This window comes from Podarcis vaucheri (assembly GCF_965113315.1).
Source record: "Podarcis vaucheri genome assembly, chromosome: 2".
Classification (NCBI taxonomy): domain Eukaryota; kingdom Metazoa; phylum Chordata; class Lepidosauria; order Squamata; family Lacertidae; genus Podarcis; species Podarcis vaucheri.
Window position 1 is genome coordinate 46678511 of NC_138760.1, and position 19901 is coordinate 46698411.

A 19901-nucleotide genomic window follows, 5' to 3' on the forward strand; every position below is an offset into this window, starting at 1 on the left:
ATGACTACTCTGAGTCCTTAATCTATCGTCTCCTCTGTTTTTATACGTAAAAAGGAAAAGACAGAATGCCGTCGCTATAGAGGCATTTTGTTATTACTAACAGCAACAAATGATATGGTGCAGCAGCAGATTCTCTTAAAGAAGATCATGCTGATATGCCCAGCAAATGATAGATTAAGCCGAACTAGATGTGACAGCAGCTGTTCTGTACGTTTAAACCTGGAACAGCTTCAGTCACATAGAAACAGGGGGTCCAGTCTTAAAAGGAGAAGGAGCAAGTGGCTGAAGGAGCTGTGGCTTCTCACCTCAAACACTTTTCTCTTAGCGAGGGCAACTTCTAATACCGGAAATTCTGCTGGGAGAAAAGTTCCCAAAGGGACAGTGCAGGGCGGTAAACTCTGTGTTTTGGTGGGGTGAGGATTCAGCAGTGTTCATTCACACACACCCCTCATCGCTTTTAAAACCAGATTCTCCCACCCACCCCTCTTTCCATGCCATTGGGCCTGTCCTGTATTCAAACACACAAAATTGTTGATGTCATCTAGTTTGATCTTCTGGGGTAGCTTTCCAAAGTTCCAGTTAGGCTTGGATGTGATCTCTCTGTTGCCATCCGCTCCGATATTTTATAATGTGAACAGTTTATAAATCTTTTAAAATAATAGAATATATCTTATGGAAGAAGGACAGTAAGGTAATATGCCAGTTCTTTTGAGCATTTAACCAGTGTTTTACATTTTATGCTTTTAACATATGTTATCCAAATATTTATTTATTTATTATGTTCAAGGCATAGTATTTCATGTATCTTCATGTAATAATAATGGTAATTCATGTCCAGTGTGTTTTGCATGAACCTCAATCCTGATCCTTCATGTATCAGTATTAAAGTTGGCTTTAGTAATTTTATTTTCAAAAAATATGCCTAAGAATCATAAAATTGTGGAGTTGGAAAGGGACTCTAGGGTCATCTAGTCCAACCCCCTGCAATGCAGGAACCTCAACACACGGTTGCCCGCCAGTTTGAAACCTTACTGGATCCTGCTTAGCTTTGTAAATCTGCTAGCAGTTTTATTGCTGCACCACTAGGAGGATGAATGAAGTATAAATCAGAGGAATACCCTCAACCCCACCCCCACCCCCACACTAGTCAGAGTAGCTATAATGGAGATAGAGTTATGTGTGTAAAGTGAGGAAATGTGCTTCTTGTGTTTGCAAAATGTACAGTGGTACCTCGGGATGCGAACGGGATCCGTTCCGGAGCCCCGTTCGCATCCAGAAGCAAACGTAACTAGTGACGGCACGTCTGCGCACGCACGCGTCACTTTTTGCCGCTTCTGCGCATGCGTGTGACGTAATTTTGAGCTTTTGCGCATGCACGAGCGGCAAAACCCAGAAGTAACGCGCTCCGTTACTTCTGGGTTGCTGTGGAGCGCAACTCGAACGCGCTCAACATGAAGCATATTCAACCCGAGGTATGACTGTATGTGAGAAATCTGAAGGAAGATATTAAATCAACTACGTATACTTAAAAGGAGTAAAGGGTTTAAACAATATATATTTCTAACAGGATCAATCATAATACATGTTTAAAGAAAATGGTAGGCTTGAAAGTGCATCCCAGCAACATTCATGTACTCTTAAACCACATCAGATTTTATGGTTATGAAATAAGTGTACAATTGGAGGGAGCCAAAGCAACTACTGGCCATTGAGAATAAGGTTTTGATTAAAATGTTGCATTATCAGGTTTGTAAGATCGTGATAATTTCCAGCTCCTTTGTGAAAATGGAGAATGCGAACCAGTTTTTTTTCCTGGGTGCTTAGAACCACATGAAATGAATGCAGGTTGATATAGTGTGAGCTGAACGGACAAAGTCCAAAGCAGTGCAGGCTGTTTTTCTTGGTTAGAGGAAGGTAAACTTGGAATTGTTTGATGCGTTAGTGTCTTTTGAAAAGAATATAAGGATTACCAATACAGTGGTACCTCGGGTTACATACGCTTCAGGTTACAGACTCCGCTAACCCAGAAATAGTGCTTCAGGTTAAGAACTTTGCTTCAGGATAAGAACAGAAATCGTGCTCCGGCAGTGCGGCGGCAGCAGCAGGAAGCCCCATTAGCTAAAGTAGTGCGTCAGGTTAAGAACAGTTTCAGGTTAAGAATGGACCTCCGGAACGAATTAAGTACTTAACCCGAGGTACAACTGTATTTTCTTAAGCCACACAGCTCTGGATCTTATGAACAGCTCAAGACTCTGAACCTGATGGGGGCCTGGCAGGGTGGTTTGTGCTAAGCACCAGAGCAGACTAGAGGAGAGGTCAGTTGGAGGACTGTAGCTGTTACTTGGTTCACAAAAAACAGTAAAGCATACACCAATATAATGGCAGATAAGATGGCAGATAAGTAGCACTTCTGCATCATTTTAAAAACTCGATTGCTATATCTATTCTTTCCTTGAAAAAATGCATCGGATTGTACTATTTAGATTATGAGGATGCTTTGCTAGCTTTGAAACTGTGGCTGTGATTAAAGGGAAAATCTGCTGCCTGCTGTGTGTGTGTGTGTGTGTGTGTGTGTGTGTGTGTGTGTGTGTTGTTTTTCTAAAAACCCACGACTCCCATTCTTGAATATTCAGAAGCAAAGTTTATTTTGGATTACCAGAGAGGTTAAAATGTTCACCTCCTAAGATCAAGACATTAAATTCCCTCATCTCTTGCTGTTTCCAAGAAATGAGGTCTTGCAGCACCAAGTACAGTTTTGTGCTCATCAGTAAGAAGATAAATCGTTCTGTTTTTCCTCTAAAGGAGATGGTTTCTAAAAATAGAAATGCTAGAGCTCTCATGAACAAAAGAATTCCTAAGATCCACCTCTGCCATTGTCCTTCTCTCTTTATCTGTACTTCTACTGCTTTTTCCTTAACAGCTCCATATTTTTAATACTTCAAAATTTACCTTTCTTTGTCTCTTTATAAAGATTGCAGTTCTCTCCAGCTTCTTTTCTCCCTTTCAAGTGAAACTAGCCTACTTGGTATCTTTTCCCCCTGAACAAACAGGACCCTTGCTGTTTGTCCACCAAGATATTAATTTCATTTTTTTGCTGCCTTGCAAAACACTCTAAAAAAATACGAAGAACTTTTGGACAGGCAGTGTTCTAAAACTTCAGAGGTGTTATCTCTTTTGGCCTGGATTTCCATCAGGTTTGTAACAGAAATCTGGAGATACTCCATGTCTTGGCTTGAAGATGGTGTATAATAGAGTCTTTCATTCTCTTTCACGGACGTATTGAAGCAGAGGCTTTTTGGAAAAGATACGCTTCCATCCAAGTTACGGCATGGCTGTGCATCTTGAATCAAAGTCTGACAGTGATGATAAATATATTATATGCACATTTGTTGCATGCATGTCCTGCTCGTGGGTTTCCCATGGACATTTGGTTAGCCACAGTGAGAAGAGAATGCTGAACTAAACAGGCTTTTAATGTGGTCCAAAAGAACTCTTTTTATGTCCTCAGACTAGTGGGAGAGCACTCGGTCTGTTCAGTCCAAACATAACCGTTTCTCCTGGGACAGGTTTTGGAAAAGTGTTCCATTCTGCAGTTGTTCAAAGTATTTCCATTTAAGTGTGGGAGATTCATCTCTGGATGCCACTGATTGCCTTGTACACACCTCCTTTCCAATTCTCAGATTAGTTTTGCTATTGGTTTGGGTTGTTTTTTTAAAAATCTTTGATCTCTGTTTTATCTGTATGTGCAGCTTCTTCTTTTTTTAAGGGAATAGCCCACATGAAGCATAACTGGCAAGGTTGAACTTTCTGTTTGACTTGCTGTTATGTGTTACATGTGTATACCAGGCAAGCTGAGAAGTTGGCCTGAAGGCAAACTCACACTGATAAAATGCTACATCTGTCTTCGGCCTGGATTGGCACGGGCAACTTTTCCTTCCTAGGATCTTTGCAAGTGAATATCACATTGAATTGTAAAGCTTGCCTACAGTTAGTACAAAATACAAAACCTGCTGTTTTATTTTCTTCTCTTTCATGTTCATTGCACTACAAATGCAAACAATGCCTGATATAACTGGGATCCCGTTGCATTTCCAGTCCATGAAGGCATTCAGGTGCAGGAAGGAATGTACAAAGACTCAGTCACAAAAATGGACGGTGCAGATTCAGGCTTTTTCAGTTTCAACCTGATACTCCTGTCCTGTGCTCTCCAGTAGCACTTGGTTGACCCTGTAAGCTCTGGCATTTTGCCAAATGTACCTCTTTCCTTTAGAGCCACATATTAACAATATTTTTATTTGTAGCAATGTATGTCAGCAAAAGGGATGCGGGTGGCGCTGTGGGTTGAACCACAGAGCCTAGGACTTGCCAATCAGAAGGTCAGCGGTTTGAATCCCCCGATGGGGTGAGCTCCCGTTGCTCGGTCCCTGCTCCTGCCAACCTAGCAGTTCGAAAGCACGTCAAAGTGCAAGTAGATAAATAGGTACCGCTCTGGTGGGAAGGTAAACGGCACTTCCGTGTGCTGCTCTGGTTCGCCAGAAGTGGCTTAGTCATGCTGGCCACATGACTTGGAAGCTGTCTGTGGACAAACGCCGGCTCCCTTGGCCTATAGAGCGAGATGAGTGCGCAACCCCAGAGTCAGTCACGACTGGACCTAATGGTCAGGGGTGCCTTTACCTTTACCTTTTTATTTGTAGCAATGTATGTCAGCAAGATGCCACCATTCCTTCCACCTGCTGGTACTCTCAAAACTGTAAATCCTCTGCTGCATTATGGCCAAACTCCAACTCTTTTTCTCCCCAGCACTTGTTCCCTGTCAAAATAAATAACAGTGTCAGAGAGCACCTTTTCTTAGAATTACAGCAGGGGTAGAAAGGGTTAAACTCCCAATCTGTGATCCCAGTAATCCCCCCCATGCTATTTGTTGAAAAACAAAACAAAGCCCTGTCCATTAAATGTGAAACACATATTCAACATCATGTGTAGTTTGGGCTTTAGTGTTATAACCCTAGTGCTTCTGAGTTCTGCATTTATTAAATTGGTTCTGTTTGCAGTATCATCTCCATTTTATTTGACTCACATCCAGGTATTGTTAAATTCTTATCATCAGTTGAAAGTTAGTGAAAACCCTGATGCTCCACCATTTGGGGACAAAATGGGCATGAAATATACATGCCAAGTTCGGTTCTTGAATCATGTTAAAACCACCTTTAGTTAGTACAGTATATGACTTCTGTAGTTCCTCTCCTTAAGCCATTTTATAAGCAGTCAGGTTCTGGCAAGGAAAGGACTCTTTGGGGAAAGAGCCATAGCTCAGCAGTAGAGCATCTGATTTACACGGTGAAGTTTCCAGGTTCAGCCCCTGGCACCTCTAAGTAAGGCTGGAAGAGACTCCTGCCTGAAATCCAGGAGAGCTGCTGCCAGTTAGTGTAGACAATAATAGGCTAAACATACCAATGGTATGACTTGGTATAAAGCGCCACTGTGGTTTCAGCAACACACAGTGCACTGTGGCTTCAGCAACACACAGTTTCCCACTGCAGAGCATCTTGCTGGGAATTTTGTAGAATTAAACCAGATTACATTGCACTTTGGCATAGAATTGGGTCCTAGAGCTGTGTATGGATTCTAACAAAAGAAAGGGTTCAGTGGAAGCTTTGGCCAGATATTGGTGGATGCTTCCTTTTGCCAACGTAACAGAAGATTGGGATGAATCAAGCCTGCATTCCACACAGAACTGGAAGTGCCTGAGTGTGGGCAAAGTTTGAAGCATTCATTGCAGACCTAGCAGGTCAAGATATACTATCATAATGTGTGCTTTAGCACACCCTCCATGTGTTACCAGGTGTCTCTCACACCCACTCCTGTTTTCTGCACAAAAGAAAGCCAACTTTCCAGTGTGGAAACACAAATTTCCAGTGTGGTGGCCCAGTTTGGCTCAAGAGGTGGTAGAGGTGGTTGGTGGGTAGGGTGACTTTAACTGTTTGTCCACAGCTATGATATCGATTCGGATCTGGCCATCTGCACCAGAAGTTTGTGTGGGGTGGGGAGGGGGAGAGAGAGAGAGAGACTCCCTTTTGCTTCACTTGAAATTATCTCACTTTGCAGAGGAAGCAAATTTGTATTTTGATACTAAGGCACTATAATGGGTGTTTGTTTTTTTACTACTTATAAGATGGATTCTTGGACATGCTTTATTTTACATCTATCTTGTTTCATTTTAAACTGCTTAACTGCTAGAATGATTATATATCAAATTGTTGGTGCTTGGGATTAAACAGTGTGGGTTAGAAATCCCATACTAATCCAAACCCGCCCTGAGGAAGGGACACAAACTGGGTGGGTTTAGCTGCTTGGAAAGCTTTATAGCTATAACATTACACGTTTTGTAAAGTACACTTGAAGCCCCGGTATGCTCACAAGTCAGGCATATGATGCTGCTTTTTCTCTCTTGCAGATGAGCCCAATCCTTCTCCTTGTGCTGTTGTCTCAAACACAACTCGCAAGAAGGAAGCCTGGTAAGTGTTGAAATTGCTAGAGGAAGAATTACAGGGCTTGGCATTTTTAATCTCTGTGGGCCAGTTCCCAAGGTCTTTCATTTGTATTGCAACATCAAGCTTAGTATAATACCATTCAATATAACATGTGTGCCTTCACTCATGTAATCCTTCCTGGAAAATTTCCCTGGGTTCTCGTTTTGAAGTGGGTCATAGTCAAGTCAGAGAAGCTTGCTGTTCAGGCCATTGGATCAATTGATAGAACATATACCTGCCACTTGATTATTGATCCTGGGACTATTCAACGCTGAGTGATGAGCAGTTGGTTATAAACATAACAAACAAACAAACTTGAAAATAAAATCTGATAAATCAGTGAGACTTGTTGCCTAGCAAAGGCACATAAGACTGCAGTGTGAGCTGAGTCTCTAGGCCTTTATGTTGCATGAAGCTTCAACCATTCATTATCAGATTTCTCTACTCTTCATTGTTCTTTGGGCTTGGCAGAGGATATGTTGGCTCAATTAAGTGCTCTTGTTTTCTTTCCCTGCCATCTGGGATGACCTTGGCCAAGGAAGATGTTGAAAGTACTTGCATTATGGAATTCCGATGAAGTGTATAGTTCATTTCAGACAAGTCTGTTTTTACTTTAGTCCAGAGAGAAAACAATCCAAACATAGCTTCTGCTGAAAGAAGTTAGCATCCAAAAGGCGCAAGGAGTCTAAAATGAATGAGTACAGAGATTCAGTGGTGTAAATTGAAAGTACAAAAAGTAAAACGATGATGGAACAATGGCTAGGAAGTGGGACAGCTTCAGATCCAAGTGGCATGTTACGTTAACCAAACATTTTTAAAATCATGGTTAGCGCTGGGCATTTTCTTCCCCCTGCCCCAGAAAATGTAGAAGTGTGAGCCTCTAATCTGGATCTGGACTGTGAAGCACCTCAAAAGTAGTGTTTACTGCAAGTAGTGCTTTTGGGCAGCCAATAGCAGATGGGGAGAACAGGTGTTTTGTTTTTTTCTGGCAGAAAAGGCATGGAGAAAAGAGAGTTAGAAAACAAACCTGCTGTACAGCTGCTTTTTCTTAAAAAAAAAAAAAAGAAAAAAGAATCTGGGAAGTGACAAGCATGTTTAACATAACTTGTAGTTTGGCCCTGTGACTTTGCTCCAGAACCATCATGGCAAATTTTATATCTCTTTAATGAGGTAAATGGTAGAAAACAACAGCAACAAAAAACACTGCTAATGAATATGGCTCATGACCCAATGGCAAGTACTACAGAGTCACTTAGCAAAATTAAGGCTGTTGCCAGTGCTGGAAATGAAAGGTTTCTTTTGGATAATTGAACAATAGTAGAAAATGGGCTTGTTATGAAGGGACAATGTAAGCTTTAGATAGCATTATCTAGTTAGAAAGATATACGAAGTCCTGTCTCTTTATGATGATAAAGTGACTAAAATTGGCTTTGAGGGGTACAAAAAATTAAAATTGTCACAGTCTCTGCATTCCGGTTTAAAATCTAAAGGCCATACTATGAAAAGAGAAAGATATATAATGAGGGTAAAATAGGAGAATTCAGAAAAAAGCCAATTTTAATACAAAAACTTTCTGGTTACATAGTAGCCAGATAGAATAGCTACTGAGGTGAAAGTGCTAAGAGAAGGGGATCCAAATGGCAGTAGCCACCAGCAAGTTGAGCTGATAGAGTAGGGCTTTGAGGTGTTGTGTTGCCTTTTGTGCAGAGGAATGATTCATCTGAGAATGTTGTTGTTTGAGTGATGGAAGTGCACAGGGAGATGTATACAGGCATTTGAAATGCACACCAGTTTTCCATGCAGCAGCAAAGGGAGGGCTGTGTAGAATGCATGATCTCAGCTGTGACTTAAGAGTCAATAAATAGTTAATGATTATAAATGCATATATTTTTTAGAGCAACAATTCAATCCATTTCCTTTAGCTGATTTTTGTTGACTGTTCTTTTCAGCACCAAGGCAGAAGACCGTTTAAAATCCAGGAAAGGCTGTTACAGAGCAAAATCTAGGGGCTCAGCAGATCAAAGAAGCACGACTGCCTTGTGGGATTGCTCTACACGGGAGACAATGGGTAGTGTCTCCAAAGAAGAAAGCACTTTAGAAAGACTCCCTGGTTTGAAGGATTTAGCAAGCTCCAAGGAAGCAGCACAGAAAAATAATTCTTATCCAAAGGAACCCACTTCTGCAATGGAACTTAACATTATAAAAACTGTGCAAAGGAATACGGATGATCTAGAAGGGGAGCTTGAGCCGTTAGACCCTGGCAAAGCAGCAGTGGAAACTTCACCACCCCCTCCTGGAGCACAGACTGTTAGTGGGGATGAAAGACACCATAGCAATGAACCAAAGCAGCTAGAAGCCTTCAGCAAAGAGCACTTAGACAAAAGGCAAGGGTTGGGAAAGAAGGGCTTTCGGAGGCTTGACTGGCTTTCTGAGCACAATGAGGGGCTAAGGCCTCCCTACAGAAATGTAAATAAGCCAACAGATGTAGCAACAAACCTGGCCGTTAGGGGACAGTCTGCACGAGAAGCTTCTTTGTTAGCTCTGCCAGTATTTAGAAAAATGCAAAATCCTCACGCAAGTAAAGCGAGGACTGTTGAGAGTGCACTCTCCCCCAGGAAGGGGCAGGCAATGGACTCCGATTTAGCCGAAGTAAGTTCTGCGAACACTGCTGAGTGGGCATTACAGATGTCGGGGCATCAGACAGCCACGGACCTTTCTGTCCGCAAACATGCTTGGACTGCTAATGCCGGAGATGTTTCGGAACGTGTTCCTCTGAGATCTGTGAAATCTCCTTCCTGCAGCACCTATGATGACACAAGACCCTATATGCGCAACGCCCTGGTGGAGGAGCAGGGGAAAGATGGCGCAGCGCAGGAAGAGGACCCAGCTGTGTACACATGCATTGAATGCAGCATCTATTTTAAGATGAAGGAACATTTGATGGACCATATGCTTCAGCATAACAGGGGACTAGGGCTGGATGAAAGCAGAGAGGGCATTGGAGGTCAGTGTCAGTTGACCTGTAGTGAATGTGGATGGGCTTTTGGGGACATTGGTTCTCTAGAGCAGCACAGGAGACTCCATCAGGAGTCCAGAGAAAAAATCATTGAGGAAATTCAGAAGCTCAATGAATTCCCAGATGAAGGCCGTGATGCCAGGCTCCAGTGCCCAAAGTGTGTGTTTGGAACCAACTCCTCTAAGGTGTTTGTCCAACATGCAAAGATGCATGTCAAGGAGAGGAAAGATCAAAGTTTGAAGAATGTGAACTTGTTTGGCAGTTCCGGTGGTAGTGATCCACGGGACCGCTCCATGCACAACATATATAGTAGACATTTCAGGCCAAATGATCATGTACCTCAAGTGGCGCATGCACACAGTAGCAACAAAGGTCTTAGCACTTGCATGCTTTGCAGCTTTCCAGCCCCAAATGAAAACATTTTAAAAGAACACATGAAATATGCTCATTCCCACTTGTCCTGGAACACGGAGTCTTTTGAAGCAGATGTAAACCAGCCTGGAACTAGTAGGGATGCCTACAGCCCTAGCAGGTCAGGCCGATTTCCAGAAACTGATTATTTGAGCAAAGCAGGCAGACATTTTCCCCAGTCCCACTGTGAAACCACGTCCCACTATGAATCCCTTCATGGCTTCACAGTGGGCCACCAGAGACTTAATAAAAGCAATGGCACTAATAAAAAAGAAATCCCAATGCCTGGGTTTCGGGCTAGGAAACGAGCTCCCTATAGCTCTTCACATAAGATCTTGTCTACTCTTACCTCAGCGAAAGCTTATTCTCCGCATGCCCTGAAACAAATAAGGAATAAAAGCACAGCACCGCCACTTGAGACTGAGAGAGAGAATGCCAAAAGCCACCCAGGTGGGCTGGAGGAACTCCAGCACAAATGGTTACCCATAAGCGATATTAGGAGTATGGAAGAAGAATTCCCTTTAGCAACAGAAATAGAGTTAGCAGAGAATAGATATTTCAGGCCTGTTGCTATTCCTCAATCTGCTTTGGACCTCAAAAGGAATTTCAGGGGCACTTTGAAGGCAACAGATTATCCAATAGCATCAGCGGGGCAGCAGCATCAGTTACGTCACATGGTCCCCATTGTTCTTGTTGATGAGATTAATATTTATCCCAGAAAGATGAAGCGGCCCAAGATGAAGATTCTCAAGAAAAAGATGTTGCCTCCTTCCCAAGAGTTTGGAATGGATGAATCCCTTCCCTTAGGCGTCTTCCTATTAGATTCCTCTTTAGAAAGCTCCTTAGAACTGGATGATCTTCTGGATGCAGATTCATTGATGCTGAAGAATGAGGAGAGGAAATGCCCGTACTGTCCTGACAGGTTCCACAATGGGATTGGCCTAGCCAATCACGTGCGGGGCCACCTGAACAGGGTGGGTGTGAGCTACAATGTCCGTCACTTCATCTCTGCAGAAGAAGTGAAAGCTATTGAGCAAAAATTTTCCTTCCAAAAGAAGAAGAAAAAAGGTAGTATGTATTCAATTTATAATTTTTTCAATTTTTCTAATATTTTTCATTCCTTGAAGATGGGTATGTATATTCCCATATTTTCCCTCTCAACAATAGATGTTACAGCATCTTTGCAATGTCTAGTTTTCATAGTTTGGTTTTTAAAAAAAAAAATCATGTGATCTAGTGGGGATTCTTTGAAAGCATTTATTGCCTGTTCTTTATGTTTTAATATGACACTGATTATTATCCCCTCTTTCACAGTTGCAAACTTTGATCCAAGTACTTTCAGTTTAATGAGATGTGAATTCTGTGGGGCTGGCTTTGACACACGTGCAGGATTATCCAGCCACGCCCGAGCTCACCTGAGGGATTTTGGAATCACTAACTGGGAGCTCACCATCTCACCAATTAACATTTTGAAGGAGCTACTAGCCAATTCATCAGAATACCCTATGCTTCAGTCTGCACTAGGAACAGATCCTTCATCGCCAAATCAGGAGAGAGAGATGCTTGGGTTTGGGCCCTGCAAAAGCACGACCCCCATATCTGAATGCAGCATTTCACAATCACCTTTCTCCCCGTTCCCTCCTTCCTGGGGAGATGAGCCCATGCAGCCCTTCAGAGATGGTAAGCAGAATTTCAGAATTTTACATGCATCCTGGAAACAGTACTTATATTAGTAAGCGTGCTACCTCCTTAACCCTGCCTGGTGATAACCTTTACAGAACAACCTGAAGGAAGTGATGGTGATTATTATGAACTATAGTGATAAGCAGAGGTAAAACACAGGATTCAGACATTTCCTAGGAGCCCATGGAGAGGAAGACATCTGGATGTTCCAGGGAGAGGATGGATTCTGATGTCCATCTTTCCTTCCATTAATGTGTTGAGTGTCTAATTGAGATGTCATGCAGTGGCCCAAGTCTTCCCAGAAGTCATAGACTGGTCTAAGTCCTACTTCAGGGAAGGCTTTTTGAGATAAAGGAGTGTATATATAAACACACACATGTCTCAATAAAAGACAAAGTGTGGGAGCAAAGAGAAGGAAACAAGTGTCAAAGCCTAAAACTGGTGTGTGGGTGGGAATGAGAAAAATATTGGGTGGAAGTGAAGATGAAAGAGGAACAGAGCAGAAAAAGTTTGAGTCAAAGAAGAATGTATAAAGGGGGGGGGGGTCGAAGAGAAAATAAATAATGATAGTTTGCTAAGTGAGAGGATTGATTCTATGGGAAGTGGATGTGTTAACCAGGACCACATAGGAATGCATATGAGTTGGGTAACATTTTTCTTCCTGACCTCCTAGGCAAATCACCAGACCAATTTTTTAAGCAGCCAGTCATAACTGGGTGCTCAGGTTTTGCATCCCTGATGAAAAAGTAAAGCAGATCAAAAGTAATGACTAATCTCTCTCCCATCTGTAGTAGGAAGTGTTCAGTTATTTTCTCCAGTCATAATATGAAGTGTGCCTCAAAATCTGATCTAAATCTAAAACAAATAGGAAAATACATCATGTTGCCATGTCATATCCTTACCATCTGGCTACATTTCAGGCCAGCCTGTTCTGACCTAAGTTGTCTCACTGTGACAACTTAGGTTCTTACTATTAGATTTTTGTCTGTACAGCTTGTCTTCTCTGGGCATGGTTCTGAGGTTTTCTCACTGGAAAAACTTTCATGGTGCAGAAAGAGACTGTAATAAAGTTGTCATGATGTTACTTAAACGATAAACCGCTTCACATACACAGTTCTACAAGGGTATAATTACTTTCAATCTCCATCCCATTCCTATTATTTTGTATTCTTTAAGCTTTATATAACCAGTATTAAACCATTTTCGGCCAGTAGTCTGAACTTCGTTCATTGGTTTGAAGAATTGATGGATACAGTTACATTGTAGGCGCATGGTAATTAGCAAGTGACATATTTGTGATCTGTAATACCAACTAAGGTAGAAAATAGATTTCTGCATAGTTTCTTCTATAGGACTTGGAATGTATTTCTGATCCCAAATCCCATCTTGTCTATGCTGTTTACTGAAGTCTAAAGAAAAAGGTGTGAGTGTGCATTGCCACTAAGTGGACTTGGTGTTAAGGAGCCGATACAAGTCCTCCTATCTGTGGAATGGCATTTAGCAAATGCAAGGAATGCCAAATGGCAGATTCAAAAGGAATTTTGCAGGCATTGCTACACTGTGAAATGAAGAAAAGTTGTATGTTTGGCTCCAGGAATGGTCTGTAGGCACATAATGCCTATCCACAGTTCTTGCCCTGTGAGCTGCCTGGATGAGAGACTGCTTGGAAGCCATAAGTAAGTCACCCTTTAGAAAAGGAGCAGGGTATAAATGCAATAAATAATCAATTAACATGTTTACTAGCCCTCAATATATCATTCATTATATACAAGCTGCCAGATGGACGTTTCTGCAAATAAATGTTTTTATCTAAAAAGCAGCGGATGGGAATAATGGTGTGCATTTCTAACTCTTATGAGGTAATCTATACTAAGAACTGTGAAAAATCAGCAGTTGGCTTTGCAAAGTGGAGACATCATGTAGCTAGAAAATTTGCCTAAACACACAAACAACTGTCAGAAACTGCATATGGTGTCATCAGCATGCACATACCTATTAATTTACCTATCAATTTACTTAACATTCTTGCAGTACTGAGGACAGCAATACAGCTTATAGGAAATTATGGTGGAGACTGTAACGGAAAGCTGACTGCAGAAAAGTATCATGCTGTGTTATGGGAAACCAAACATTCATGGATTTCTGTTGCTAGTCAAATGCATTAAGGTTAGCAGTGACATGAACAAAATCTTTGATGCCTTGTCGTTCTGGATGCATTCAGAAATGAAATAAAACAGCTTAATTGGCATTACTTACTCAGCTTTAAGTTCTAGTAAGAGAGAAGGGTACTGAAAGCAAGGTAGGGAACATGGACCAAAAAATGGATGGCTTCATAACCTTTTCCTGATTTGTGGAAGAAGGATTGCAGAATTCAGTGGTGCCAAGATCACTATGATATAAAAAGAAAAAGTAAAACCTCCAGCAACTTCCCTTGATGGAAGACTTGCAAATCTTCATCTCAAAAGGTGGTTGCATTTGTACATCATGAAAGGAACAAGTATTGGGTGCTAGACAAAGGTCAGGGGATTCTCAGATCTGTGTATGTCAAAGATGTGTGGCCCTTCAGATATTGCTGGACTATAACTCCCCTAATCCCTGACCTTAAAGGTAAAGGTAAAGGGACCCCTGACCATTAGGTCCAGTCGTGACCGACTCTGGGGTTGCTGCGCTCATCTCGCTTTACTCGCCGAGGGAGCCGGCGTACAGCTTCCGGGTCATGTGGCCAGCATGACTAAGCCGTTTCTGGCGAACCAGAGCAGCGCACGGAAACGCCATTTACCTTCCCGCCGGAGCGGTACCTATTTATCTTCTTGCACTTTGACGTGCTTTCGAACTGCTAGGTTCGCAGGAGCAGGGATCGAGCAACCGGAGCTCACCCCGTTGCGGGGATTCGAACCGCCAACCTTCTGATCGGCAAGTCCTAGGCTCTGTGGTTTAACCCACAGCGCCACCAGGGTCCCTATCCCTGACCTTAGGCTATGCTAATTGAGGATGATGTACAGTGGTACCCCGCAAGACGAATGCCTCGCAAGACGGGAAACCCGCAAGACGAAAGGGTTTTCTGTTTTGGAGGCGCTTCGCAAGACGAATTTCCCTATGGGCTTGCATCGCAAGACGAAAGCCCATAGGGAAATGCTGGCGGTCAGGAGCAAAGACTTTCGCCCACAGCCGGCCTTCAGAAGAGGACCTCTTCTGAAGGCCGGCGGGGGGCAAAAGTCTTTGCTCCCCCCCGCCTGCCTTCCCCCCGCCTGCCCCGGGCGATCTTAAAATGCTGGCGGGCGGGAGCGAAGCGTTCGCTGCCGACCCCCAGCATTTTAAAATCTCCCCGTGTCCCGGGAAGATTTTAAAATGCTGGGGGTCGGGAGCGAAGCGCTGCCGACCCCCAGCATTTTAAAATCTCCCCGTGTCCTGGGAAGATTTTAAAATGCTGGGGGTCGGCAGCGCTTCGCTCCCCACCCCCAGCATTTTAAAACGCTGTTCCGAAGTGGGGCGGGGGGGGCGGGAACACCTGGCCCCGCCGCCCCACTTCGGAAAGCTCTTCCGAAGTGGGGAGGGGGGGCGGGACACCTGGCCCCGCCGCCCCACTTCGGAAAGCTCTTCCGAAGTGGGGAGGGGGGTCGGGAACACCTGGCCCCGCCGCCCCACTTCGGAAAGCTCTTCCGAAGTGGGGAGGAGGGTCGGGAACACCTGGCCCCGCCGCCCCACTTCGGAAAGCTCTTCCGAAGTGGGGAGGGGGGTCAGGAACACCTGGCCCCGCCGCCCCACTTCGGAAAGCTGTTCCGAAGGGGGGGCGGGGACACCTGGCCCCGCCGCCCCACTTCGGAAAGCTCTTCCGAAGTGGGGAGGGGGGTCGGGAACACCTGGCCCCACCGCCCCACTTCGGAAAGCTCTTCCGAAGTGGGGAGGGGGGTCGGGAACACCTGGCCCCGCCGCCCCACTTCGGAAAGCTCTTCCGAAGTGGGGAGGGGGGTCGGGAACACCTGGCCCCGCCGCCCCACTTCAGAAAGCTGTTCCGAAGTGGGGAGGGGGGCGGGGACACCTGGCCCCGCCGCCCCACTTCGGAAAGCTGTTCCGAAGTGGGGCGGGGGGGCGGGGACACCTGGCCCCGCCGCCCCACTTCGGAAAGCTCTTCCGAAGTGGGGAGGGGGGTCGGGAACACCTGGCCCCGCCGCCCCACTTCGGAAAGCTGTTCCGAAGTGGGGCGGGGGGCGGGAACACCTTCTGAAGGCGGGCAGGGGGCGAAAGTCTTTGTCCCCCCCGCCTGCCTTCCCAGGGGCTTTTAAATAGCCCCGCACAGCGGAGAAGTCCTCCGCTGTCCCAGGGTTTTTTAAAATGCTGGGGGTGGGAAGAAAAGCCCTTGTCCCCCCCCCCAGCCTTCAGAAGAGGTCCGGGGACAGACTGTCCCCGGACCTGGTCTGAAGGTGGTTTCCCTAGGAACCCATTAATTGATTTTCAATGCATTCCTATGGGAAACCGTGCATCGCAAGACGAAAAAACCGCAAGACGAAGAGAATTGCGGAACGAATTAATTTCGTCTTGCGAGGCACCACTGTAAATTGGAATGCACAGCCTTAGGAGGGAAGGCCAAAGAAGGAGTGGCTGCAGCTCTGTCTCCTGTAAAAGCTGATTCCTCCCTCAAGAGTGAAGCTGTAATCAGAAATAAAAGCTGCCAGTCAGGAACATGGTCATCTGAGGACATATCTTTATATAAAACCTTCTGGTGCTTCTGCTTTCACTACTATAGGCAGTTGTGGAAGATGATCCTTTAAGAACAAGAACTATGTATCTCTGCTGCATACTGACAGCCAATATAGAAAGTAGTTTAGCCTAACCTGACTACAGTACAGAGAAAAATGGCAGCATTTTCAGGCAGCAGTTACATTATATACATGTAGCTTTATTATGTAAAATATGGAAATACAATGAGACTAAAGTGACTAGGAAGATGGAGTCTGATGTTAGTGAAGAAAGCAACTCTAGAATGTTTTGCTTCTCCTCATGAAAAATACTAGGAATTTATTTTCTTCTTCAGCTCAGTTTTCAGTAATATGTTGAACAGTTGGGTTTTCTGTAGGCAAAATGGAGATCTAGCTTGAAACCAATGCTAGCCTGCAATGAGAAAATTATAGCTCATCCTTTACAGATCATTATTTATCTTAATGCAAATGCCTTTTGCTTTAAAATATTATGAGTAGGACTCCACTGAACTTTATGCTCTCTCTAATTTATCTGTATCCATAAAATACAGACATCTCTATATTTTCAAGGCCTTACTAAGCCAAGCAACACCACAAAGAACAAAATATTTTTTTATTATTATTTAAGCAAGTAGCATTGGTTGATTAGATTTCTGGCAGGCTTTTATGTAATTTGGAAGTCTGGGGAAATCTCCCATTTGGATTAACCAATTCATTATAAATCTCGGGATAAAGTGTTCATTGGATTCCTAATACATGCCCAGAGTATATAAACCCTAGAAACATGGGGAACAATGTTCCTCTTCTTAAGAAGTGGTTTCTTGTGGGGTATTTTTGTTTGTTTGTAGATAGCGAAGGTTTTCAATTATAGACGTTGAGAAAGTTCAACATTAAGACACTTCTTTTTGGAAGCTAATTGTTCATAGGCTCATATTCATTTTGTTACCTTAGCAAAGAAAAAGAATGAATTTGTGATTTTAACCATTCTTTCCCTCCTCTTTGTGTGGCAAAAACACAGACCAGCATTGTGTCACTCTGTCTCTATCTCTGCATTTTTTGCCAACCACTGGAAGGTCATGTACAATGAAACTTAACTGCCATGCTTTCTTACTCCCCAACCCCCGGTGACCTAAACCCTTCATGGATATATTTTGAGGCATGTATTTCAGATATCGCCTAAATCTGCATACATAGATGGCTGGGTCTCTCTCTAACTCGTGCAAAGTCTGTAGATTCCAAAGAGGCATGGACCTTGTTTTGAGTGGCATGTGGGCTAAAAGCATCTTGGTCATTTTTTATTTTATCATCTGGACTTCCTATTCTTAATGCTGACCCTAAACTGTAGCATTCTGGTTTTAGATAATTTCATCTAACCGAAGCCAATTAATCGTTTTTACCTCTTTTTTCAGGGAGGGTATCAATTCTCACAATGAGATAATATATTTTCTAGAACTCTTGAGTTGTTACTATTGATAAAATCCCTTTCTTTGGCAACAGGAAGTGAATCAACAATTTTCATAGCTTGGTAAAATGTTGTAACAGTGCTGAAGACCCAAGAAAACTACAGAATACAAGGTTGGATCAGTGCTGTTAAAACATATATGGTCTATGAGCCCAGCCTGGCCCACAAAGTATATTCTGTCCATTCTACAGCTGCTAAAAGCATATGCCATTACAGAAGAAGGAAAGAGGACCCCTTCCTAACAGTTTTATTAAAATCAGTTGTCACTTTTTTATGCACCTAGTGCTGGTGAAGAAAATGCATTATTTGCCTGCTGAAAGGCAGTTCCTTTTTTTCTGTCCCTAGGCATTTGCTTAGTGATGAATTCAACCCCCAACTCACATTACTGGAGATGAAAAATATATGAATACAGTTACAGAGAAATGAAAATTTAAATATAGGAATAGAAAATTTAGATAAATGTGAAATAGGGCTTACACCCAGATAAGTGGGATTATGATTGCAACAAAAGAGAGGCGATATTTGCATTGCATTTCACTTTCAGAAAAATGGTCTTCTGATTGAAATATTTCTCTCCCTTATCTTACGGCTCAAAAGCAGCTTTGCTCATCCTGAACTGATGGAGAGGATGTTGGATTTTAAGCACACTTTAGTGCATATTTATTCTTTTTGGCATGGTTCATCTTTCTTAATCTTCAGAACAGAAGGGAAGATCTGTTTATTAGAATAGGTGCAACTGAAGCAAGGAATAAAAAACCAGGATGGAATTTACTGTCTTCTATTAAACTGTCAGCTTTCTTTGTATCTATGATCTGGGCCCCTCCATTACAAATGGGTTTGGACCTGAAAAAAGCCTAACTGCAATGCAAGGAAGTGTCCAAAGTGCCAAATCTGATTGGGATTTAAGGGAAGACAGTCTTCTTTAGGCAGTTGATCTTTATAAGTGGATCTGAAGGAAACCCTGTTTTCTCAGCCTTGAGATAAAAGGGGGCTTTTCATAAATTACAACTTATTTTAAAAATTACAACAGATACATAAATATGTTGTATTTCGATTAATCTGTTATCTTGCTTTGCTACCTACACAGGAGCAATTGCTGTTTAACTAGATTGAGGTTGCAACTGTGACAGCTATATCCTCCACCACTTCAGTGCACTTGAGTCATTTTGTAGTTTGGGGCTAGAAAACTGTGGCCATTCAATTAAGTGGTTTTCCAAATGAAGAAACAGGAAAAAAATGTTTTAAAAACTGTTCCTTAAAGATTCAGAGTGTTTTTATACACCTCACGTTGCTTGTCTGCTGTGAAGCTCTTTATCTCTCTTTCAGCAGTATTATTCTGAAGGTGTTCTGGCCACAGAGTGCATCTTCTTCTCTCGGTTTTTTGCTTTCCCCACCTGCCCGCTCGCAAACTGGCCCCCTTTCCTTTTCTGCCTCCTCCGTCCTAGCTGTGGCCAGGAGAGTTAGGTGCTCTACTGCTCTCGTCTGCTGGAGCCTTAAGCGCGCGGCTTCCATCCTTGCTGGCTTTCCCTTAATCTGCCGTTCGATGGTGGAGTAGTTTTGCCTGGGCCCGTACCCTGATCGCTTCGTGCTTTTCGCTGCATCTCTCTGAGCCTGTGGATTCCTCCTGGTTCGGCTGGGCCGGCTTCTCTTGGGTGGACTCGGCGCTCGACTATTCCACCTGATCGCACTCAGTTGGAGTCTCGGCGCTCCGCCGCCCCGCCTGGCTGCCGCCCCGCATGTGCCGGACCCAAGATGGCGGCCTCCACCCCCTCGCAGCCCAAAGCGACAAAAGCGGTGGCGGCGCCGCGGCCCCGAGAGGATGAAGCGAGCACGGGTCCTCCGCCCGAGGCCGGTAAGTCCCCGGAAGGCGAGGAGGAAGACCTGTCCGTTAGGCAGGAGGGCCGATCGGGAGGTGTCATGCTGGAGACCTGCTTTTCCTTCCTCGCCCCCCCCCCTCGCCCGCCGCCTCCGGGGCAGCCCGGTCTGCGCCCTCAGGGATCGCGGCGCCTGTCCCTTTCTGGGGGTGGCGTGAGGTCGGGTCGGGTCGGGTGGCTGGCAGGCGGCAGCGCCTTGCTTCTCCGAGCCGAGTCCGTGGTAGCTTT

The 19901-nt window shown here is 44.0% G+C and overlaps 1 protein-coding gene across 10 annotated transcripts in view; it reads left to right on the top strand.

The window, feature by feature from the left end:
* Positions 1-19901, top strand: part of WIZ (WIZ zinc finger) — a 60120-nt gene that overhangs the window by 26477 nt on the left and 13742 nt on the right. For 8 of the 10 annotated variants that reach the window (XM_082213168.1, XM_082213169.1, XM_082213167.1 and 5 more), the window contains exons 3-5: positions 6455-6515; positions 8480-11028; positions 11272-11637. In XM_082213168.1, the coding sequence (XP_082069294.1) occupies positions 6455-6515; positions 8480-11028; positions 11272-11637 (2976 nt within the window). The remainder of the gene's footprint in view (positions 1-6454; positions 6516-8479; positions 11029-11271; positions 11638-19901) is intronic. The other 2 variants (XM_082213171.1, XM_082213166.1) reach the window with 2 other exon arrangements.